At 32.6% G+C, this 16,934-nt stretch overlaps 1 protein-coding gene across 10 annotated transcripts in view; it reads right to left on the bottom strand.

The window, feature by feature from the left end:
• Positions 1 to 8,314: 8,314 nt before the first annotated feature.
• Positions 8,315 to 16,934, bottom strand: part of LOC105320706 (nucleolysin TIAR) — a 49,722-nt gene continuing 41,102 nt past the window's right edge. For 9 of the 10 annotated variants that reach the window (XR_004602454.2, XR_004602456.2, XR_004602459.2 and 6 more), the window contains 9 exons: positions 16,924 to 16,934; positions 16,550 to 16,645; positions 16,140 to 16,224; positions 14,935 to 15,079; positions 14,300 to 14,451; positions 14,022 to 14,107; positions 12,594 to 12,663; positions 10,664 to 10,703; positions 8,315 to 10,281 (listed from right to left, as the gene is read on the bottom strand). The exon at positions 16,924 to 16,934 is cut by the window's right edge and continues 95 nt beyond it. Coding sequence is in view for 1 of the 10 variants with exons in the window: in XM_011418752.4 (XP_011417054.1) it covers positions 10,699 to 10,703; positions 14,022 to 14,107; positions 14,300 to 14,451; positions 14,935 to 15,079; positions 16,140 to 16,224; positions 16,550 to 16,645; positions 16,924 to 16,934 (580 nt within the window). In the remaining 9 variants the exon portion in view is untranslated. The remainder of the gene's footprint in view (positions 10,282 to 10,663; positions 10,704 to 12,593; positions 12,664 to 14,021; positions 14,108 to 14,299; positions 14,452 to 14,934; positions 15,080 to 16,139; positions 16,225 to 16,549; positions 16,646 to 16,923) is intronic. The other variant, XM_011418752.4, reaches the window with a different exon arrangement.

The following is a 16,934-nucleotide window of genomic DNA, read 5'->3' as shown; positions in this document are numbered from 1 at the left end:
AGGAGAAGTGGTGGTTGGCAATCGGAAATAAAACCTATCTATTCACGGACGTCATCTCAGCGAGGTAGTTTCATATATTCGTAAAGGGTCATTCAACAGAACACATTTGTATAGAATTTAAAACGAAATAGTACGTGTAAAAATTATGACAAAATTCTTGTCTTTTTTGTGAAATGAGTTTAGTTCTTTTATTTGGTATCTTATTTCTAGAAAAATATGTTCGTTAAGAGGGGATTTTGATGGATTCGGACTTTGATGAAAATTGATATGTTAAAAGCTTTTTTCATAAAAGCAGATCGGGTGTTGAACAATTGTTTGACACTTATAACGTTTCATGGTTTTCTTAACAGTGAAAAAGCCTCATTTTTCCATTGCATAAAACGCGATCTTTTCAACAAGAGCTATTTTTTGTTTTATACTGAAAAATGAGAAATTTCTAAATAGAAAATGCAGCAAAAAGTACTTAGAAAACATGAGAGATGTATGAATATGGATTTCTATCACAGGCAGTGTGGGGGTGGCGAAAATCCAGTCTAATTAGGGAACAAATTAATATTTCAACAACTTATTTTTTGAACACTATGCGTTAATTTCACAAGAGACTTAACGAAGAAACAACGAAAATGTATTAGTTCAGTTGTTTCTTCTTCTTTTCTTTTTTTTTTTTTTAAATCTTTTTATAATCAATTTCATTTCCTTTAAATTTAGAGATTTGTGATGCTTCTGTCATGTTGTAAATTTTGAATTTTCTGAGTGGGTGTAAATACAAAATTTACAAAATTTACAACATGACAACTTGTAAATTTTGTATTTACACTCACCCAGTAAATTCAAAATTTACAACATGACTCTTCTCGTAGACTTACTTAAGAAGTCACTGTCCGCCGTTCTGGAGGACAAAAAGGAAAGTGGGGTGTTCATTTGATTCATTAATATTTTTTCATAAATTATATATAATCCTGTGTACGTATAATTTTTTTTCAAAAATTCTATTGTTTGTCAAATTGATCAATATTAAGTAAGGTTGTGCCTTCCCAACTAAAAAACTCGTTATTTAGTAAGCATTTTTAAAACAAACCTTTAATCACTTTGTCGTATATTTTTCTCTTTAGCTTGAGTCTCATGCGGTCATCCAACGGACAAAATGCAACATATTGATGAATATAGAGTAGTATAGTTGACATTTATTGACTTAGACTTAGGGTCACCAGTTATACGTTCTAATTAGATTTTGGGTGGGGGGGGGGGGGGGTAGACACTTGTGACCATTATGTTCTATTACAAAATTATCGCTGAAATACATATTCATTTTTTATGATTATAAAAAAGAGGAAAGGGTATCAAATAAATGAGTTCGTGTGGGCTGAAATCGATGATGAAAAAAAATAACTTTTAATACAAACAATACATCATAGTTCTAAAACAAAAAAAGGTCCCGATATGCAGACTGCATTGCCTTAGTGAGCGATATTGCCTTTGGTCATGGCTACATTTTTTTGTAACTCCACTAGGCCCTTCTAATTTTCTTTCGAAAAATCCTATTGCCTTTCATCTGTTTCTTTTAAATCGTTTTTTATTAATTATTTTGCTTTGGGTTTCAAATATAATGAGAAAATAACTACCGGTGGGTGAAAAAAAAATCTCTGAACAATTTTAGCCTATTCGAGCCTTGGTCAAAGTTATTATTTCACAAAGGTAATGTCATTTGTATAAACAAAACTTCTTTGTATTAAACCATTAGAAATGGAAACGTTAAACTGTCTTTTTACTATTGGACTCACTTACGTCATTTTCTCTCTCTCTCTCTCTCTCTCTCTCTCTCTCTCTCTCTCTCTCTCTCTCTCTCTCTCTCTCTCTCTCTCTCTCTCTCTCTCTCTCTCTCTCTCTCTCTCTCTCTTGTAAATGTACGTGTATTCTGAGACGGTCCATGAAAAAAATCCTACGATTTTTATCTCGTAATTACGAGAAAAGATATTGTTATTACGAGTTAATTATCTCGTTACGAGTTAATCAGCTCGTTATTACGAGAAAAGATCTCGGTATTACGAATTAATTATCTCGTAATAAAGAGAAAAAATCTCGTTATTACGAGTTAATTATCTCGTAATAACGAGAAAAGATCTCGTAATTACGAGAAAAGATCTCCAAGTCGACTGGTTCTCTTTTTCAGTCTATCTTTTTCTTTTCAGAAACGTTATTCTGGTCGTAAAAACACAATTCTATTTGTTGCAGATCACTTTTATGACTATATACATGTAGTTTTAATAACCGAATTGTGTTATATATGTTCATACACAACCTACATGTATAGTGTATTGAAAATAATTGATTTTGTAAATAAACATTTGGAGCCTGTAAAGAAATTACATCTATCCTACTTATTAATAATTAGTTCAATTAATTTATTAATCAATCTGCTTTGGAGGCTACATGTATAGTTTATTAAAAATAGTTGATTTTGTAAATAAACATTTGGAGCCTGAAAACAAATTACGTCTATCCTAATTATTAATAATTAGTTCAATTAATTTATTAATCAATCTGCTTTGGAGGCTCCTTCCTCTGAAATTTCTTTAAAACTGCTTGGTCCGATTATATATCAAATTTTGTGTACGAATTTAAACGATGATTATGCTAAGTATGTATATTATAAAAAACAGTAGTTCATAGTTGCATTAGTTCATACACTTTACATAAAGATAATAGAACAATGAAACACGCCATTTTAAATAGATCTTTTCTCGTAATAACGAGTTTTTTTCTCGTATTAACGAGATAATTAAATCGAAATAACGAGATCTTATCTCGTTATTACGAGATAATTAACTCGTAATAACGAGATCTTTTCTCGAAATTACGAGATAAAAATATTTTTATGTTGTCATATTCGTCTTTCGAACGTTAGAGTTGGCGTATGAATAAAAGTTCTTCGATTGTAGATTTTACGCAAAAAAAAATCAATGTCGGTCTCCATGAATTTAAATAGTTTACAAGTACATAAATAGTCTGTATAATAATAATAAAAAATACTATCGTTTATTATGTTTACAATGTAGCGCAGGTTTATAATATCAATCAAAAACTAGGTATCAACTATTTACGTTTTGAATCAGCATAAAAAAGAAAAACATCTATATTTTGTTTGTACTGAAGAAATCTGAACTCACTGTAAATATATTCCCAATATATCTTTAAACGAATTAAAATTTTAGAAATAAACTCTGACGTGGTTGTCACGCTACTAGTATCATGTGCAGTTATACACACAATATGTCAGGATGACCTGTCAATGGATTTATTAGTAAATGATCTATTGCGAATAACAATTGAATTAACCTATAGGTGAGATGGATTTCCCGGAAATATTAAAATGAAATAAATTTTAGAAATAAACTCTGACGTGAGCATCAGGTACAGTGATACACACACTAAGTCAGGGTGACCTATCAATGGATTACTAGTACTGTAAGGAGGTGCCTCTCACCGTGTCAATCTCGATACATGATCTCCCACCCGGTACTGTAAATAATCTGCTTTAATCCACCTAACGCTTGGGAAAAGGTATGATTTATATTATAGAGTGCCTCTCAAAGTCCAAGCTGTATGGTTTTTCTCGCACCTCTATTTCACTTCGAGAATACGCTAGCATTAGGAGAAATCGATCTGTTTATGACAGTGTTGCGTTCAAGAGCAGCGTTTAGCTAATGCATGTCCGAAGTTTAATTCAAGTACATTTAAGTTCAAATATGAATTAAAGTTTTGCATCACTCATTTGTGTCTTTTTGTATTTTAGGAGTTTGAATGGATTATTTATTTTATCAAAACCCAAGATACATTGAGAGCATGGACTCCAATGACTTGTACGAACTGACATTAGACTTTCAAGTACCTTTGGTAACAACGGTAACCTTCAAAAATATATTTAAAAAATACCGTTTCTTCTTTGTGATGTACTCATCGACCAAAAAAAATAAGTTAACTTACTTTTTATGGAATAATTATCAAATGATTGAGATACAGATGTAAATATAAACATTTAAGATGCTTTCCTTGATGTGTCAAACGGGCAACAAAAGTACATTGTAACAATCATTGCAGAAAAAATTACAGAAATTGCTGATGTGGGTCATGTATTCTTTTATCTTATTTATTTGTTTATCTATTTTATTATTTTTTTATGCTCTGGTTTTGTTTTGTTTGTCTTTGTTTGTTTGTAATTTGGGGGTGGGCAATGCTAGCTTCATCTTAACCATCCATGCACCTAATTGAGCAATATTAAACCAGAATTATTGGCCTGACATATTTTTCTCTCAAAGAGGATTCAAACCGACCCGATTAACCTAATAGAAAAACATATCTCAATATAGATTTTTCTCATTAACCTTTCTTACATTTTAGCTATTATTTTATTTGTTTCTCGTTCTAATAATAGAGTTCTGTAAATTCATATTGATGCCTGTTTGGTTAGTTGCTTCTTCTTTTTTTTGGATTTGTTTGTTTAGTATCAAAATAAAATTCAACAAATAGTCCACGTTTTGTAATTTGTTTAATTTATATTTCATATGAATTACGAGAAATGATGAAAAATCAATCTGAGAACAAACGTCTACTTATAATATATTTGATCGATTTGCCTCACCATCAGTGATTATCTAGTTTGTTTTTTTCACGCATTATTAAATTTTTCTTTTTGTTTTTTTTAGGGGGGGGGGGGGTTGTACTACTTATTTCAATATATATATATAGCCCTTTGCAATTGTGTTCACGAACACTAACTCGATAGCCGTTTACCCAAGGATACCTTGTGCCTTGTACCAAGTTTGGTTGAAACTCGATCAGTGGTTCTATATTTTGAAAAATTGGATAAAAATGCCTTTTAGGAAGTGCAAACTTTTTATCAGAAAACCTTCTGTTCTGGTGAATGCGTTTGTTTGATCTGTTTTTTCATAGCAAGGAGGCAGAGTTATCTCGCTTTCTCTTGAGTAAAGCAGTTTGTTGTATTCGAACAAAGTGTCCAAAAAAATTATAGCATAATAAGTTATTCATTTGAAATTGCAACTATCATTGTGATATATGCGTACGAAATATACTCGTTATAATATATATATATATATATATATATATATATATACACACACCGGTACACACACACACAGGCGTTTGAGAGACAAGAGGCCTAGGGGCCACATCTTTTATATTTTTGTGCTAAATATTAAGCATCTTCTGAGGTCACCGAATCGCCCTAGGTGGAGGTTCATTTAATAATTTTTTTTCACTTAATCACAATACTAACATTGTAGTTTCATTAATGATAGTTCTTGAGACAAGATTAATTATTCAAAATGTATATACATGTATGTAGAAATTTGACCTCAAAGTGTGGCCCTACAATGTACTTACCACCCCTCCTTCCCCAGGATCAAGATATGAATGAAACAGAATCTATACTACCTGAAGATGCAACCCGGAATGTTTAACTTTTCTGGCCAATAGGTTTTGCGTAAAGACTCCTCACCATTTATTCCTGTGTAAAGAAAAAAAAATGACCTCGTCCCCCTAAAGTCTGACCATACCCTACTCCCCGGGCAAGATTATGATTTGAACAAACTTGAATCTACACTACCCTTGAGGTTGCTTCCACACAAGTCTCAACTTGTCAGGCCTGGTGTGTTTTAAGAAGAAGACTTTTAAAGATTTCAATGGAAAAATTTACCCCCCCCCCCCCCCCCGTGTAGCCCCAGCTTAACCCCCGGGGATCATAATTTGAACAAACTTGAATTTTGGATCTAAACTTCTTAAGGATGCGTTCACACAAGTTTTAACTTTTCTGGCTTAATGTTTTTTTGAAAAGATTTTTTAAAATGCCAAAAATAGTGGCCCTTCACTTTAACAATCTATATCCCCTTCATCCAAGAAATATTTGTGCCAAGTTCGGATAAAACGTGTCCAGTGGTTGGGAATTAGAAAAGCTTACGACGACAACAACGACGACAGACAACCGACAACCGACAAATTTTGATCGAAAAAGCTCACTTAGAAGGCTCAGGTGAGATGAAAGGGGGAGAAAGGTGCAGAAATACCAAAAATACAATTATGCCCACGCCGATTGGATAATTTCAGACAAATTCGTTTGGTTATGAATTCTTTATGTAATTGTCTTTCATAGAAGATATAATTTCATTCTATTTTTCGACGCTTCGTGTGGATTTTTGACAGATGTCATCATAATTTTGCTATATTCAGACTCTTTTACGGTTTCCTTCAACATCAAAGACAGTCGCTTTTCTACATCACGCAATAAAGCTTCATATATCGTTTGTTGTTTGTCCTGCTTTGCCGTTCTTTTATATTTTTGAATAATCCAAGTATACGCGTTGTTTAACCTAATGAAAAAGAAGAGCAAAAGGAAAACCTCATACTTCAAAGACGCCATTGCTTGATATTCGAGGAGACACTTTTGTAAACTTGGGGTTATTTTTTCTTCAACTTGTTACTTGTTTACTGGTTTTAATTAACGATGTACGCTGAAATAATGAAAAAAGAGTGTAAAAGTAACTTATTTTATTTCATTATTTAATGTATAAATAGTGAATTTTACATTTTTTAAAACACTATATATTATATCAAAAATTGATGATCTACTTTGATTTATCTAAGGAATAAGAAATCATTCTTTGACTTTTGTTTGAAGATCATTATGGTCGGCACGTGATCTAATAAAGCCCAAAGGGCTTAATGATAGATTTGATCACGAGTCGACCGTAATGATATCCACCTAAATTTATCGTCAAATGCATCTGATTCCATTATACTTTATTTTTTTCAATTATTGTCCGTAAAATCAAAACTATTTTTTACATTATTTTTATTCCTCTTGTGTCCAAACAGCGTATGCCGTTTGACACATGCCGATTTTTCAGGAACTACCGAAGGGATTACCAGGTGGCGCAAATCAACCACGTGATGCTGTTGAACACGCCCATTTCAGACTAAATTATTGAAAAATAAAACCGAAATTTGATTTGTTCTTCTATTAGACAAAAACACTGAATATTGTTATTATTTACGAGTAATGGTTAATGAATATTGCAATAGTCTTCAAATTTAACGTCATTGAAATCTTTGAGTTGTTATTATCAAATCAAGAACCATTATATATTTTTATGCTTCATCATATAATTTTACAAAAAGAGTATTGTGTTTTTTTTTGGTCAATTAAATTTTGAATTCTACATGTATTATCTTGCACCTTATGGAAAAGTTATTTATAGGCATTGCCTGCTGCCTAATTCATCGATGTAAAATTAATATATATCTGCATAACAAAATATGTTAAAGTCAAATCAAGGACCATTATGTAGCAGACCAGGTGAAATCAATGTCCTTGCATGCTCTTACGAGTCTCATTCACCATGTACATGTATTAGCTCTTAGTATGGCATTTTGGATGGACCTTCTGAGCCATATTCGAGGTATCAAAATGTCTCATACGAAGAAATTTTTGGATGCACGCAAATTGCCTTAAACTTTCGTTAAAACTTCAAAATTCTTTTCGGATATTTTTAAGTCAATTTAATCGAGATGCGTACGACGAGATAAAAAGTTCAAGACAGCAGGTTTATAAACTTCAATGCTTTCATACCTTCATTATTTCTTTGGCTAAGGATTGAACAGTATCATTCCCTTTGCATTAATAGTGTTTAATATGTATATCTGCAGAATAATAATGTATGAAATAAGGAATAAGGAATCATTCTTTGAGTATTATGAGGTGATAATTTCGGTCGGGGAGTGATCAAATCCAATTAAGCCCGAAGGGCTTTATGATAGATTTGATCACGCACGACCGAAATTATCAACTCATAGTATTCGAAGAATGATTCCTTATTAATTATATTTATATAATTTAAGCTATTGTACGATTACATATCTTAATATAAATAAGCAAACCTCGCTGGCGCCCCAATTATACCGTCATTTGAAGTTATGGGTTTGATAGTACAAAATCGATACGTAGTGTTATCACAGGCAAAGACACTGGAAAGTGTAAATATATTTGAATAACAAGATAATCTGGTCCGTTCGTTTGAGGAACACTTTATCTAATCGTGTTGCTCAACCAGTTGCAAACACTGTGAAAAATTAATTTTTCGTATCCCAAACCCAAAACGGTAGCGAAGCCAAGGGCTTCTTATACTGCATTCATGATTTTGCCAAATAATAAAGATTTGCCCATTTTAATTTCCTTCGAAGGACAAATTTAGCCTTAACGTTTTCTTTTGAAGAGCAAGTGAAAAAAAACCCCAAACAAGACTGAATGATGGTTGTTTTATTCATGGTATGATGGATACAGCAGGTCACGTGACAAAAGACATGATGGTCCAAGCACCTTGCTGTGTTTGCCTCCAAAGATGATCATGGTAGAAGCTTAAGGCAAAGTCTGGCTGGAGCTCAGACCCAAGATGGTTCTATAGATTTTGAAACAATGATTTACAAGTATGGGCATTTTGGTATGCATTAGTGACCGCATGTTGTTGGCTTTGATCTGATTTCATTGGATAGCAAACACAGCAACCATGCACTTGACATTTTGAATCATCTAAACAAATAAAATCAGAATCTTCCTTTTTTAAAAAAAAAAGTCTGTGTATTTCTGCCTGAAACATTGTATAAAAATATAAATTTTTAACAGTTCAAAACCTAAAACATTCAAAATGACCATAATCTTATTGCATGGTAAACCACAGACAAACACGGTAACAGTTGGGAGTGATGACAACTTTCAGGATGTAACAAGCAGTAAATCTGGACTCTGATACAATAATCTAACAACTTAAAATAAATTATTCATTATTACACAAAAATTTACATGATTCATGGACAAAAAAAAAAACAATAGACTTGACATGATAACAATCTACTCCATGATACACCGAGGGCATCAGACATCAACGCTACACAAATTGCCAAGAGAACTGTGAGGTACAAGTTTCTTTCCCTGGCTATGGCTATGACAACTCAGAAGCTACAATGATGACTTATATTTACAAGGCCGAAATTTTCCCACCACATCCATGAAACATATAGGTAACTACACATACCTCCCTTCCCACTGGGAGCTTTTATTTTCGAACATGAGACATGTTTATTAAAACAATCACTCTTTCAATTTCCACTGGAAAAAAACCTCTGGAATGCAATTACTCGCCTCAATTATGCAAATAACTGTACAGACACCTCCCAAAAAATCTTTTTTAACAGAGTTATTAAAATGATCTATCTATACAAAACAAGAGGTCAGACGATTACATTGGCACTAGATCTTCTCAACAGAAAAAGGAGATGGAATAACGATTTTCTAAATCTTGTTAAAAATAAACTCTCACTCTTCAAGCTTAAGGAAATACCCTTTAATTAAATCTAAATGCATCCAGAATTCCTAAGAAACCAACTCTAGACTGAACACAAAGGAATTGCGATGATGAGACATCAGAACTGTTAGACTTTCATGGCTTCATGGTGAACATCCTATGATTGAGCATGTCTATAATTGAGGGAGTTTTCATTACAAAAGTATAATAATTTAACTTGACTTCAAACTGGTGCAGAATACAAAGGACCATTCAATCTTTTCTATCAACATTTTATATTTATTCTAAAAATTCACTGGTTACAATTCAACCAAACAGGGAGACAAAAAAAATATATATAATTATCACTTACTTTTTTAATCAAATTGAAATTTAAAAAGAAAATTGAGTAAAAAAAAATGATATACCAAAGTATCTACTTTTTGACCAAAATGAAAAATCAAAAGTTAAAGAAAAATCTGTAAATATAAAGATCTGCCAATGAGTACATTACAAGTTTATTGTAAAAAAAAAAAAATTCCACCATTTTGTCCCATTCTCTACAGTTGACTATATTTCAGAGGATGAAGCACTGTTGCTGTTTGTACCTTTTCGTTGTATGTCTGCAAAAATGGCCACCATGACATAACCTCTATTTCCTCAACATGAGCAAATTGGGTGTGACCCAGATAATACAACATATGAACTCTAGGTCTAAAATTGTTTGTAGACTTTACCAACCACTATAAAATATTTACAAGAACTTAATTACATCTGTACATACATTTTTTTTTCTATCATTTAAAATGATTTTTTTTTCAATGTATATAAAGTGTCTATCTCCCTGGAAACCAGGAATGCACCAATCACAATCTTACAATAAAACTGTCCTGTTTATAACAGCCGAAGATGTTAAGAGCTTGCTAAGATCCTGTAATAGAACAAAGTTGACATTACTTCAGATGGCTCCACCTTTATTTAAAGGTACATACCGGTATATATTGTATAAACTGGGTTTTTTCTTTGAATGTGCATTATTTGCAATTTGATTCCAAGTCAGGTAGATTATTGAATTGATTATAAAATATATCATCAAATACATTTTTTACATTAGAAATTATCTGCAAATTAGCTTGTATTGCAAAATTTAATAACAGAGTACCAAACAGAAAAATCCAGTTATACAGTAAATTACCAAGTGCGCTAAATGCTACACAAAAGTTTTTAAAAATTCAGAAGTTATACAGAGTTGTATATCTTTTATTTAATTTTTAGATTTTTCAGATACAGAACAACAGAACTTGACAACTCACTCATTGATATGATGCTGGCTTTCCACAGTACTCTTTCACTCTACAAAATCAAACAAAATAAAAACATCAATGCCATTGCAGCTCATATTTCTTCATCAAATCTGAGACAAATTATCGAGTACAGTGGTCACAATGTATCTTGCTATTAAAAAGAAAAAAAGGTAGAGTTAAAGCCTTATTTCAGGTATAAAATCACTGGTTTTCCTAATTGTAACTAACTGATGAACTTTATCACAGTCCTTAGCAGCTAATCATTCTTTTAAAAATATATTATGGTTAAAATTTTACCAATGTGAACCAATTTCTAGACTGGAGAGGAGTTTGCAGTGCACCTAGTACTGTCACCAGCCTCTTGAAACTTCCCTTGATCACATTTTTTTTTTTATATTTATGGTGTTTAATTCAATCATCTATCAGGACAAATTACTGTCAGTCTATTGTAACCCAATTACATCACAATTTGCCTTTTCTAGCACACGTTTTGTTATTTCCCCAAGGAGCCCCAAACTGTGCCTAATTTCAGCAATGCAGCTGGAACATGGACTATGCCAATCTCATAAGTCATTTCAGGTCTAATCCTTACAACACCCAACTCGGCCTAAATCAATCCCAGCTTGTCCCCGAAGCACAACGCACACAAATACAATACAGGTCCCCCTAATTGATTACTAATACAATTACGACCTTTGCTAAATTGTTATTGCTCTTCACAAAAAAAGTGTTGTTTCCCACTGTTTGAAGAAGACTACCCCCCCCCCTTTCAAAAAAAAAAACCTTCATATATCTATTATACAGAAATTTAGTTTTTCTAAAGTGAAACCCATTTTGTCTCTATCCTATCTCAGACTTCATCTATCTGTTTTAATAGTATCCTGAAGATCTTGACAGTTGAATGTGGTCTACAGGCGGGCTATAGTCCAGAGTTCCAGCCATTGTTGACCCTTCCCATTTATCAAAATCTTGATAAACTACGAATAGCATGTAAACCTGACATAATGCAGATATACCACACGGGATTCTCCCTTGGCATCGACACATGATGGCAAACAGAATCAGAGTGAGACATTTGAACAAGGGCAGAGAGGGAAGCTCTGAATCTCCCCATGTCCTAATTAACTTTACACTGAAGCGACTTTGAATATTCTCTACAAGTTGAGATATCCTGTAGACTGTAGCGCCGTGCAGTGATACATTAACAACATTCTTCAGACTTGAGGTCACATTGCTTTTCGCATACAATAGGAAGCCCATAGAGCTGTTTTCTGTTAATTGCAATCTAAATATCACTTTCTTCTGTGCAAAACTTCACACAAATGTATCAACATTATCATTGTAATATGATATTGGATGAGTTGGTTAAACATATTAAATCACAAAAAATATTGTTAAGAAACAAACAGGGAAAATCACTTTATAACAACAAGGAAGCATGCATATACTGATAAAAAAGCTTGATATAAAAGTTCTGTATTTTGATTAAATATTTTTGCAATAATCTTTTCAGCAATCTTTATTTCTTGCTATTTTATTCAGCTATTTCTCTGGCTATAAACTATAGAAACCATGCTACTATAAAAAGAGATTTACTGCTGTCATATATTGAAATTTTTTAGAGTCGTACATGTTATAATCATCAGAAAAAATTATTTTCATTCATCATGAAATCTAACAAAGAATTTTTTTTTTTTCAATATCCAGCAATTTCCTATCTGGATGCAAATCTTTGACATTTCTATCTTTATCATTGACATTTCGATATGAATTTTTTTCCCCTTTCATAAATCTATTCTTGAAAGAAATGAACTGTAATTCACTAAATCGTAAATTTGAAAAATGTGAAATACTGCCAATATAAAAAAAAAAAATAAAATATAAAAAATAAATGATATCAAAGAAGAAAAAAGTTGGTTGAAATGTTAGACCAACTCACCCTGGCCTGCCGACAGATGAGTATCAGGGGCTGGACTTGACATAACTTAATGCCATCACACTACCGAGTCCTACATAGGAGACATAGCAGTATTAAATAGCCCAGGGCAACCACCTCTCACTCACAGCTAGCAGCCATACCCATCTACATGTACCTATACCCCTATCTAACACTATCACTCATCGAAAACAAGAGGCGACCCCCCCCCCCCCCCTTCTTAACTCTGTAAAAATTCATCATTTGTTCACAACATTAAATGTTATGCCAGTTTATTTCACATTTTCACTTTAATTCATCTAACTGCACTTAAGACTATCTATTAAAGTTTCTTTTTAGTTCTGGTGAAAATTTCAATTTCAATTTCACATTCATCAAGGTGCTAAAGGTTCTAGCTTAAAGTCATTTTTTTTTGGCAAAATGAGTCTTCTTTTCTGCATTTACACATAAATGAGCTCTACCATTTAAAGTACTTATATTATAGCTACACTTCTTAGTTTTAGTGGCCATTTTTGTTTCGAGTCAATAATCGTTTACGTTTTCACACCATTAATTTCGACCATAACATCACACATCCACATACATTAATTGTGGTGAGAGAATGGTTGCCCAGTGTTAATATACTAACAGCAAACATCAAACGATAAATAATGTGAGAGGGAAGTACAAACACTCACTCATGCCCCTGTATAACAATGTACATGTGCAATACATTAAGATGGGGCTCTCAATATCATACACAACATACAAAATTATGCTTAATTCTGAGGTATTTGGAATATGAAAAGGTGATAGTAAATTTGTTATCAATGGCACTTATTATCATAAAGGTTTTCTTTTTCAGAATTCAATTCAACAAAATTATTTTTTTTCTTCAAAAATTGCATGTTGTAAATGATATTGCAACTTACATCGATATTAATATCTTGCACTGTTTTGTATACTCTAAAGAATTTTTTTTTCTCAATTGTTATTAATGTAAAAAGTTTAAAATGTTTGAAAAAAAAAATAAGTGCAATATTTAAAAGAATCTACCAAATAAGTTTGCATAAATTAAGCCATTTACCTTGCAACAAAAATAAAAGAAAAATGAAAGTAAAAAGTGGCAAAAAGAAAGTAGATAAAATTTAATACCAGAAAAAGAAACAAGATTGTTCACAGTGATTATATGTTTCTACAGGTGTAAGTATGTGATAATTTTGGAACAAGACAGTCCTCTGAATAATATTGTTAACAATCTGTGTATCTTGATTATTATAGAGCTAAAGAAAGGAATTTTCAATGAAAAGTAAAATAAAAGTGCATCATATAAAACTTTTTGCTAAATTTGAATGCTTGAAATTCCTTTCCTGCAGCTTGTGTTTATTGGACATTCTAGCCAAACCAAGTAACCATGAGACATGCATATCTACACAAAGAAGCCATTTTTACCTTGCTGCATGGGATATCCCATCATGCCACCCTGTCCAGGAAACTGCTGTTGACTTCCTGGAGGAACCATTCCATAAGGTTGCATCCTACGCATCAAATAGTTATTCTTATCATAAATTCTAAAACTTGTGTTTCTTTAAAAATATTTTAACAATAAAATAGAAGAATCCAGAAGAATCCAGAATCGCAAAATTTTCCTCTCAATATGTTTTAACAAAAAATAAGGCAGGAGATTACAATAATATAAAAGATAACACAGCCTTTAGAAGAATACTAACCCCTGCATCTGATATCCCCCGTTTGGATAGCCATACCCCTGGGGCATGTACTGCTGCTGAGGCATGTAGGAGGGATAAGCTGCAGGGTAACCGTAGCCCATGTTGTAATACTGACCGCCATACTGTCCAGCGGGCTGGGTCGCAGACTGAGACTAAAAAATCACAAACAGCATTCTTTATTTCATTTTTTAATATCAACATTATTATGTAAAACTGTGACAAACAAGGATCAATATCCATACAAAACTTTCCTACAATATCCATATGTTTTTAAAATTCTTAACATCTGAACTAAACCTACATGTATATTATGTAGAGATTAAAAAAAATATATGGATGTTTGTGCTACATGTATATTGCATTGTAAATGGATTTTTATAACATCATATGTTTTGTGCATCAAAATGGGTAAATGGCATTTCTATACTTGCACACATTCATTATATGAGCATTATCTTTATCAACTTTATGATGGCACATGACAATTTTCTAGTCAATGACAGATTAATAAGAAGTGACCTATTAATTTCCAATTTTGGGCCCAGAGGGCATTAAACATTACAATTATTAGAGAGAAGAGGGATTCTACAAACAAAATGGTCCATACACACACATGAACATGTAACATGACCTACCATTTGTGAGGGGGACCCTGCCCCACCCCCAGACTGGTTGGGATCATTGGACTCCTTTCCCCAGGAACACTTGACCATGTTCTCCCCTATGACTGTCCCATTCACTCCACAGATAGCTTTAGTGGCCGACTCCTTGTTAGAAAATCTGCAACAAATAATTTTTTTCTTTCATATGCACCGCTGTTGTCACCGACTCCTTGTTCAATTTTCAAATTTATAACAACCAAGCAATAAATAAACATAACAAGTTTTTTTTTCTTCTAAATTTCTCCAAAAAAAAAGAAGAAAAAAGTGCTTTAAATTTTTCATAATATTGAGCTAGGACAAAGAGAAATGCTGACTACATCATCCTTTTGATACAAAGAAAAAGACCACATCATAAAATAAACCCTGCTACCATTTATGTCAATTTCAGCTTCACTTGAGGCCATATCCCTGTGATCTTGTTGCTGAATTGATGTGGCGGTAATCAACATTATTAGAGATAGACACTTTGAAAAAGCTTGTACTAAATTCAAGCCTAGCTGTTCTAATGCCAGACTAACTCCTAATTTGAAAATCTAATGAAGTTTCCTTTGCCTATTGTAAAACGTAGGCTGAAAATACCTTTATATTCACTTCAAATTTTAAGAATTTCCTATTGAATTTCTGTGATGATAGAGCTTTGGTTCGGATGTGGGATGGAATTATCTTGAAGAGATCAATGGTTACCTGGACGGATTCTCTGTGATATGCAAAAACTTTTAAACAATCTATCCGCAGATTAAACTAATTGAAATATACAACACCTTTGAACTGTCAACTATCGTGGGGAATACTTTGTCATTGATTTTTTTCTTCAGCTAGCTATGCATTGATTTTTGTGTAAACATTGTTGAAATATGTTGAAAGAATTGAAAAAAAAAAAATAACAATAGACTAATTGAAAAAAGACCTTTGTACACAAAGCTGTATCAACAGAATGCTGCCATTTTGTTAAAAGTTCAACAATTTTGCTCCAAGATTTCTCTCAACCCTCTCACCATGGTCCACTGAATAAAACCCACACAAACAGAGTACTTTTGATTTGGGAATTTGAGAATCTTTTTAGACACTCAAAAAATGTTGGAAAATAAATGATGTCAGAGAGAAGAGTGTTTGATTGCTGCAGTCAACTGATATCTAGCTGTATTTCCCCTGACAGCTGACCAATCCCGAAGTGTTACCTGATAAAAGCATATCCCTTCTCCTTGAACACTCGGATTTCCTGGATGGTTCCATAGGTGTTAAAAGCACTTTTTATTGCTTCTTCTACAAACACCACAAAAATGCCAAACTTAATTGAAAGTACCACGGGATTAGCAATTAACATACATGTTCAGTGTTAAATTCCACTACATTGAAGAGCAAAAAAAAATTTCCTGTTTCAATTTTATTTCAGTGGAAAGAATTTTTTCTTAAAGTCTCGATTTCTAATAAAAGAGTTCATTCCTGTACATCCATATTTTAAAAGCCTAAAGGTACGTTATCACAATTTAAGATTCACGATTTCTAATAAAAGAGTTCATTCCTATACATCCATATTTTATAAGCTTAGAGATACGTTATCACAATTTATGAACGATCAGTGTCATACCTGTGACTCCTGGTCCAATGCCCCCGCAGTAGACAGTACAGTTAGTGGAACTGGATAGACTATAGACCTCCTCATACGACAGCTGTTTTATTTGGGCTGAAACAAAATTCAAAGCGTCACACAGGCTATATATAATCACATGTATATCTGCACTACCAGTGTCTCTTTATTAGTCTGATATATATATGTGGGCAATTACCACTTCTGTAATATAGGTCTACAATATATCATATTACCTGGTAATCTCATAAAAAAATCTATTTCAAGAATCTAAAGAACTTGGTTCATTTGTTGATTTAAGATTCAAACCAACACAAGTTTCTGTCTATAGTGATGATATTTCAAGAACAGTATAGGGTTTCAATTCCACTTACATTCTTTTGGT

This window comes from Magallana gigas, chromosome 8 (genome assembly GCF_963853765.1).
Source record: "Magallana gigas chromosome 8, xbMagGiga1.1, whole genome shotgun sequence".
In the NCBI taxonomy this organism is placed as follows: Eukaryota; Metazoa; Mollusca; class Bivalvia; order Ostreida; family Ostreidae; genus Magallana; species Magallana gigas.
Note: the sequence above shows the minus strand (reverse complement) of the source record. Positions and strands in the feature narration are given on the sequence as shown.